The sequence below is a fragment of the Frankliniella occidentalis genome, unplaced genomic scaffold (assembly GCF_000697945.3).
Source record: "Frankliniella occidentalis isolate FOCC.00 unplaced genomic scaffold, Focc_3.1 Scaffold9, whole genome shotgun sequence".
In the NCBI taxonomy this organism is placed as follows: domain Eukaryota; kingdom Metazoa; phylum Arthropoda; class Insecta; order Thysanoptera; family Thripidae; genus Frankliniella; species Frankliniella occidentalis.
The window spans coordinates 2,261,136-2,268,710 of record NW_026267139.1 but is presented as its reverse complement, the minus strand read 5'-3'; the positions used below and the strand labels follow the sequence as shown (position 1 = coordinate 2,268,710).

At 52.4% G+C, this 7,575-nt stretch overlaps 2 protein-coding genes across 7 annotated transcripts in view; one reads left to right on the top strand and one right to left on the bottom strand.

Moving 5' to 3' along the window:
* Window positions 1-7,575, top strand: part of LOC113213599 (whirlin) — an 86,813-nt gene that overhangs the window by 25,087 nt on the left and 54,151 nt on the right. For all 5 annotated transcript variants that reach the window (XM_052276962.1, XM_052276955.1, XM_052276948.1 and 2 more), the window contains exons 2-4: window positions 5,086-5,794; window positions 6,175-6,234; window positions 7,052-7,191. In XM_052276962.1, the coding sequence (XP_052132922.1) occupies window positions 5,101-5,794; window positions 6,175-6,234; window positions 7,052-7,191 (894 nt within the window). In that variant the 5' untranslated portion in view covers window positions 5,086-5,100. The remainder of the gene's footprint in view (window positions 1-5,085; window positions 5,795-6,174; window positions 6,235-7,051; window positions 7,192-7,575) is intronic.
* On the bottom strand, window positions 1,465-4,615 carry LOC113213593 (tetraspanin-9-like). Of its 2 annotated transcripts, none has more exons than XM_026432704.2 (5): window positions 4,450-4,615; window positions 4,174-4,350; window positions 3,499-3,660; window positions 2,587-2,796; window positions 1,465-1,624 (listed from the first exon to the last, which is right to left on the bottom strand). In XM_026432704.2, exons 1-5 carry the CDS (start codon window positions 4,528-4,530, stop codon window positions 1,550-1,552), a joined length of 705 nt encoding a protein of 234 aa, XP_026288489.1. In that variant the 5' UTR covers window positions 4,531-4,615; the 3' UTR covers window positions 1,465-1,549. The 2 variants fall into 2 exon arrangements, with proteins under 2 accessions (XP_026288489.1, XP_052132961.1); XM_052277001.1 differs by having other exon boundaries at window positions 4,174-4,358; window positions 4,450-4,608.

Here is a 7,575-nt window from a genome sequence, read left to right as displayed (position 1 = left end):
CCCGCCCCCTGGCCCGCCCCACCACCGTCCAGGGGGTAGCGTGGGCGCGCGGTGCCGCGCGGTGCCGCGCCTACGCCGCGCCTACCCCGCCCGCAGGCCCGCGGGTATGCGCGCGCGGGGTAGTGCCGGCGGCGGCGCGCGTCGCAGTAGTCCGTCAGAGTCAGAGCAGCGCCCGAGTCAGTGGCCTAACTAAGCTGGCGGACCTGGCCTGGCCCAACGGGCCATGCCATGCGCCGGGTCCCTCCCGGGTGCCAGGCGGTGCCTGCCCGGGGCCTCTGCTGGGCGGCCTCTAGAGCAGCCCGGCGGCGGCGATCGACGTCAGGCAGCTCGTAATGACGCGGCACACGGCACTTTAGTGCCCCTCCCCCTCCCCTCTCCCTCCCCTCCCTCGCACCACCGCCGCCGTACCTGTGGAGCGGGGAGGGGGGACTACATTTGGGGCCTAAAACCACCCGCGCGCGCCGCCCTCCCGCTGCCCATGGTGTTTTGTCGGCCCTAAGCGTCTCTCTCTCCCCCCCGCGCCTCCTCCCCCACAACCCCTCCATCCCCCCCCTTCCTCCAAAACTCTGGCCCCGGGCCAGGCATATTCAATGTGATTCGGTACGGTACCGTCGTCAGGGGGTCAGGGGGTCACGCCACCACTTTTCCTCCAAGCCCCCCCCCTCCCTCCTCCCCCTCCTGCCATGCCCTTTTGCAGCAGCCGGTCGTCCTCATTTCGACACTACTGCTTGTTTTTGTTTCGCTTGGCACGGGAAGAGGAAACAATAACGTACTAGACACTTTTTAGACAGTCCTTAAGACTGTCTCTACCAGAAGGCGGAAATACGCCCCCCCCCCCCTCCACCTCAGCTTCCCCCTTTTTGAGGGGGAAATGTCTGCCGCTCGCGTCATACTAAAAAGAAGCTCCTCGATTGATTTTGTCAAGCTCGATAATTGCCCCGTACGAATGATATTGACCTGACTCTATCGTTACTTATTTATGCGAGTTCCCACAAAACTCGTGTTTACCTAGAGGGGCCGTCATTATTGTTTTAATTATAGAGACCCTCTATAATTTGAAATTATCGAGTAACAAACGTTACGTCGATTTGCAGTTTGTCCTCGGCTTGTGTCTCGTTTTCGCCATGTGATTTTCTCGGACACATTTCCTTTCTCATTTGCGCGGGGCGACCCTCGCCCGCCTCCACCCCCTCCCCCTTCTGCTTTCACCACTTCTTTTATCAGTCGCGGCGGCAGTGGAGTCTGCTGGCAAGCATCCTGGTGGGCCACCTGGATGAGTGCTGGCCTCGCGCCAGAGGGTCTGTGTGTGTGAGAGCGAGAGAGAGAGAGAGAGAGAGAGAGAGAGAGAGAGAGAGAGAGGAAAAGAAGAAGAGAGAGAGAAGCAGGTGGCAGGGTGGCAGCGTCTGACACGACTGCCTGGGGCTGTGCCAGCAAGCAGGCGTACACATGATTAAAAAGTTTACTCTTTAAAAAAAATTACTTAAAAATAAAAAGTAGAGAAAGAGACTTTGTGGTGTGGTGGTGACGTCAGCGTCCAGCGCAACAAACTTTAGAGATTCTGCATCCGCCGGGCGAGGGCTCTGAACCGTAGCGCCAGGGCAGCCGAGAGCCAGACGCCGAGCCCCTGCGGACGGAAAAAAAGGTTTATTAACTAATTATTTACCGCTGGAGAGTCCTGAATGAAGTACGGCCGTGTGAAGCGCAGCAGCTCAGTCTTCAACCGGTTGACCTAGTTTGTGTCGGTCGATGCGCTACCATAGACATCTCCCCCAGCGAGTCGTCACACGAGAGAAGAAAAAAAGATTAGCTGTATAGTTAAAGCAATAAGGGATAAGTTATTGTTTGACCATCTAGCTTAAAATATATTGTGTCTAGCTAAAAATTTTGCTAAGTAGCTAAACATAGCTAAATTTAGCGAAGTTGCTAAACATATCTAGATTTGGCTAAGTAGCTAAACACAGCTAAATTTAGGTAAGTTGGTAAACATAGCTAAATTTATCTAAGTAGCTGAGCATAGCTAACAAGGGAACCTTTTCAGGTGTAAATCTCCGATTTCGTTGGTACTCGGAAAATTTAAAGGTTATTATAATAGAAGTCGGATGGCACTTGAAATTTTTCCTAAACTTAATATTTTCAAGGGGTTTACTTAAGCCTGACAATGTTTTTTGCTCTAAATATCCCTCTACCGCTTTAACGGTTCAAAATAGAGCAAAACGGACAAAATTTTGGTCCAAAGGGCACTACTTTGACGAGTTACCCCTTAGAAACACTGCTTTACATTTTTCAAAAAATATTTTTTTCTAACACCTTACTCCTACCTTATATAGGGGGAAACTAAATGTCTGGTTTAGGAAAAATTTCAAGTGCCATCCGGTTTCTACATAAATAACCTTCAAATTTTCCAAGTTTCAACGAAATCGGAGATTTACACCTGAAAAGGTTCCCTTGTAAGTTTATCTACGTAGCGAAACATGGCTAATGTGGTTAGCTACTTAGCTAAGTATTTAGTTGTCCCGCTCAGTAAAACATTTTTTCTCGTGGACACACACGACCACGACGTGTTTTCACCATGGTGGGTGTACTGACCTCGGTGATGGAGATGGCGAGGCCCGTGGCGCCGATCGAGATGCCGTACCGGCCGACGAAGCCCTCGACGCGCGGGGTGCAGCCCGCGGTGAACGTGTTGGACAGGTCGCAGTGCCTCACGAGCCCGCCGTGGCAGCACGTGGCCGGCAGCAGGCCCTGGCTGCCGGGCACCTCCCAGTAGGCGGGGCCGTCCGAGCCGCAGCACTCGAACTGCGGACAGAGAACGTGTGTGTAGGGTTGGAAACTTCCAAAATTTTCCTTAAAATTTCCGGAAAATTCCTGAAAATTTCCCGAAAATAACGAAAAACTCTCCAAAGTCTGGGAAATTTTCCATTTTTTCCCGGAAACTTTCATTTTTTTCCGGAAATTTTCCTGAAAATTTACAGAAACTTTCCAGGGCTTCCAACCCTAAACGTGTGTGCGTGGACGTCACGGAAAAATGGCCTGAAACGCACTGGACAAGCAGTGGACCGGCGCAACTTGAAAGAAAGTAAGGCACCACTTGGCACCTTTTCAAAACGCGCTAACAAAAATTTTGTGGGTGCCTAAAACGCTTTTGTGCGTTTACAAACACAAGTAAAAGCACAAAATTGTTCTTGGAACGTTGCGTAATTTATCACGCACCGGGGTGATTTTTACACCAGGGTCAATTTTACACCGGGGGTAAATTTACCCCAGGGGCGTTAGTTTGTGCCTTCACTAGGAGCGCAAGCACATTATTCAGCATATTTACAAGGCGCTAGTTAACACCAGCGCCTCTGTTTTCCAAGCGAGACCGCAGCCCGGGTCGTTAAAGGAAAAATAGGAATGTTGACCATTTAATTTTGTGACGGAAAAGTTGCCTCCCGTCGCCGTCCTCGGACGCCGAGCTCGACGCTTTCCTTTGTGCTGTTAACTCATCATGGCTCTCACCAGCATCTGGATCCTGGCCGCGATGTAGCCCAGGAGGACGTCGCCGTCGCGAGCGCGGTCGAAGATGGCCTGGACGCCGGTGCGGGACCCGGCCGAGGTGATGATGAGCATGAGGCTGGTGAGCAGCTGAGCCACTGCCACGAGCACCATGCACACCGTGTACTGCCATAGGGGACAGAAAAGGACACTTATTTCCCAAGTTTGTCGCACCCAGAGAACCATTTAGTTGATACAACTAAATCAGGGTTGTAAGAACCAAAATTTAGTTCCTAAAACCGACTAAAATTTAGTAACCCTATTTTTAACTAAATATAGTCGCACCAATCAAATTAAGTCATCTAGACCAAATTGTTTCATCACCACGAATAAAATTTTAGTCCCAAGAGCTAAAATTTCGTCGGTTTTGAATTTGGTTATATGGATTAAACGGTCTTCTGGGTGCGTGGAGAAACTACAATGGCGACGTGGAGAAAATACACTTGTCTTTACTGATTTTTAATTTTAAAAAGGAATTTCTGGGAAATATGTTCTCAAGAATGTTTTTAAATCTCTTATTTTGTTCATATTTTTTTTCTGATTCTCTTTGGGAAAATTTATCCGTTTTTTTTTCTGGAGCAGTGTCTAATTTTTCCGCAAAATTTTCGGACTACTTATAAAATCCCTTATTGTGGTTACCGCGATGAGGATCTTGGGGCTCTCCTTGAGCGCGCCCATCCCGCCCAGGAAGGAGACGAAGGTGGCCGCGAAGCCCGAGACCACGCAGGCCCAGAGCGCCTCGCGCACGCCGTCCACGAAGTCGGCCTCGGTCGTCAGCATGGCGGTCGCCAGCGAGCACGCCACCAGGCCGAGCACCTGCAACGCTGCCGGCGCGAACTAGTGAGGTCCCGGACGACAACGACGACGACGTCGTGTGCAGCAGGGGGGGCAGTCGACGCGACCAGCAACACCCACCACGAACGCGCAGTTGAAGACAAACAGGATGGTCTTGAGGGTGCTGTTGGTGCAGCCGAGCCCCCCCAGGAGGAGCGCCATGTCGTCGACGGCGTCGTCGTCGTCGGCCCGCACCTGCGCCGCCGTGTTGACTGGTTTGCGGGCGGCACTGTGATTGGGGCTCTGCCCTTATCAGCTATCTGTTAGTGCTAACTCGTTATCAGCGCACGTTGTCCGGGCGAATATCGGTGCTGGCTGGGCTGATTACGTTGAGATCAGTGTGACGCAACTTATATTTCTATACATAGACCCCTTTTTCCTTTATTTTGCTTAGCAAAAACAGTTGCTTACAGAAATGTACACAATAAGTTACGAATTAATCAGTAATACTGCTGCGTGATAAAAGCGTAGAGATGTTTACTACGACACAAACAAGTACAGGTCTGAGGCATTGGCGGAGCAATACTAAAATACTACCACAGATGTCTGTTTTTTAATTGTTTTCGGTTGAACGCCGGCGTACGCGGATGTTAGCGCCGCCGCTTATGGAGAGGTTGAGATTCAATGTGATGGGGACGTCGTCGCGAAGCTCGAAGTGCAGCCAACAATTTACAACTAAATTTTGCTAAACGCATCTTTGTGTGTTGATGTTTGCAGGTGGCGTGATGCCGGATGGCGGAGGGCGAGGAGTTCGCCGAGCTCGCGGAGTCCAACCACCACCATCACCACCACCACCACCTGCATCAGTATGGTAGCTCGCTCGGGCACGGCGGCGGCCACGGCGGCCATGGCGGCCTGGGAGGCCCGCACCGGCCGTACCCCGCCCTGGGGCCGGCGGCCACCAGCCACGAGGCCGAGGACGCCATCCGGCCCTCTCGGTACGGCGACGGGGGCCGGGGGCCGGGGGCCGGGGCGGGCGGCGGCGGCGGCGCCTTCTACTCGCCGCCGGGGACGTCCTACACCATAGTGGAGCGGCCGTCGAGCGCGCCCAGGGGCACGTACCTGGGCGCGCCCAGCCCGCCGCAGTCGCGGAACCACCAGGGCGGCCACCAGGGCGGCCTCCAGGGCATCCACCAGGTCGCCCACCATGCCGCAGCCGCGGCGCACAACAAGAAGCGGCCCATCTCGCCGGAGCAGGTGCTCAAGCTGCTGGGCGCCGGGGTGGGCCCCAAGGTGCGCGACGGCTCGGCGCCGCCCGCGAGCGACCCGCCGCGCAGGAGGCCGCCGCCGACCAGCCCGCCGCTGCACGAGCTGCCCGTCAGGACCGTGACCATGACCAGGACCAACGAGGCCGTCCAGCCGGGCGTGGTGCAGGGCCCCGGCCACGGCTTCGGCATCTGCGTCAAGGGAGGCGCCAAGGACACGGGTACGTCCGAGGCCATAAACACGTCATTTTGGACATCTTAAGATGAGAAATTACTCAAATCAATTTAAAATATATTTCGTCCGTTTAAATCTGCATTGAGTCAAAGCCCACATGGGCATAAATTCATGAGCATCGCCAAAGAAAACTATTGGGCCATACGCTGGGGACCAACAGGAGTGACAGAGACGTACAACTCTTTTCTGTTTCCTTCTTTTTTCCCTTTCATGGTGGTTGTATGTAGCGCCAGCGCCTCCGGCTGATTGACCTTTTATCGACCGATAGGCAGCTAGCATTGAGAAACCTACGCCAGCGCTTGTTCGGCTCTGTTTTCGTTTTTTTTTTCTTAAAAAAGTACATATTAATGATTACTTTCTGTTCAGCCATCGACTGGGACCGGAGCCGAGGGGACCCCACCATGCCGTTCCGCTTCCCATCACCAGGTAAGCGATGATCAAAGTCCCCCCCCCCCCCTCAGGTTTGACGAGCGTGAAGCAACATTATTATCGACAGATTGTTATTAGTCGGGTATTTGGGAGTGCTCCGAAAGCTCCTCCCTCCCCAGCCCCGACAGACACCCCTCGCTGATTTGATTCGCAACCTCCACCCTCCCCAACCCCTCTCCCTTTTTGCTGCTTCGTTGGAACAATACTACCCCTCAACCCCTCACCCCTATACACCTCACCAAGTCGGCCTGGTGGCAATCGACTTAATTTATCTGTTTGGCCTTTCCCCAAAAGCCCCTCCTATCTCGTTCGGCCACGCCGCTCCGCTCCACCCTATCCCACCATATGGGCCCTGGAAGTGCGACAGGAAACGGCATTGAACTAGAAGAGCAATGTGTGTTGTCAGCCACCAATTTCTTGCGATGACCCCGTTTGTCGGGTTGCGCATAATTTACAGAGGTGTCTTAAAAAGTAATCGACCTAAAAGTAGTCATTAATCAATCAAAACTAAACAACTTGTTATGTGACGAAATTTCTTCATGACCCTGGCCATATTCGGAACGCAATCATGATATTTTCTATAAAAAAAAGTTTCTAGTGTGTAATACAAAGTCATTTAACGAATTAAATATGCCTGCGTCAATCTAGCTACGAATACACGTAGGCCTACTACAGACTCGCTGCATTCGTACTAGTGTGCACAATAGGTTTTCCATAAAAAAAATCATACACCACACTACAAATAAAGAAAAAAAATCAGCACAAGTCTTTGAAAGTGTGTCTTACTTACCAGCGTCGTTTGTCTGTGTCGCAGGCGGCTCCAACTCGGGTGTTTACATCTCCCGCGTCGAGGATGGCAGCGTGGCCCAGCGGGCGGGGTTGCGCCCGGGCGACGTGATCCTGGAGGTGAACGGCACGCCCTTCAGCGGACTGACGCACGAGGACGCGCTCAAGGTGGGCATCGGCGTGATTTCTTAGTTAGTCTTTTAATTTTTTGACCTTGTAGCCTTGTTCATCACATCAGACCAATCAAAATCAATCAAAATAAACCTCCGTATCGCGAAACCCATACACGGGTCCTCTTTATCTCCATGTTTGGAAGAGATTAGAAAAATGTCCCCGAGCTTTGTCACATGACAGTTTCTCCGCCGTTTTTTCAGCACACTTAGTAGATGCATGTACCGTATAGAGACGTACAACTTGTGGGGTAAGAGAAAGGAGATGATAACTAAGCCACAGGCACCATGAAGACACGGACTCTACAAAAGCCCCAGGGCTGCGCCTCTCTCTCTCTCTCTCTCTCTCTCTCTCTCTCTCTCTCTCTCTCTCTCTCTCTCT

Coding starts and splice junctions, on each gene's coding strand:
- LOC113213593 (XM_026432704.2), bottom strand. CDS start 4,530: ATGGCGCTCCTCCTGGGGGGGCTCGGCTGCACCAACAGCACCCTCAAG. Junction 3,661..4,173: donor GCCCCAAGATCCTCATCGCG/GTAACCACAATA, acceptor CCCCTATGGCAG/TACACGGTGTGCATGGTGCT. Junction 1,625..2,586: donor TCGCCATCTCCATCACCGAG/GTCAGTACACCC, acceptor TTCCGTCCGCAG/GGGCTCGGCGTCTGGCTCTC.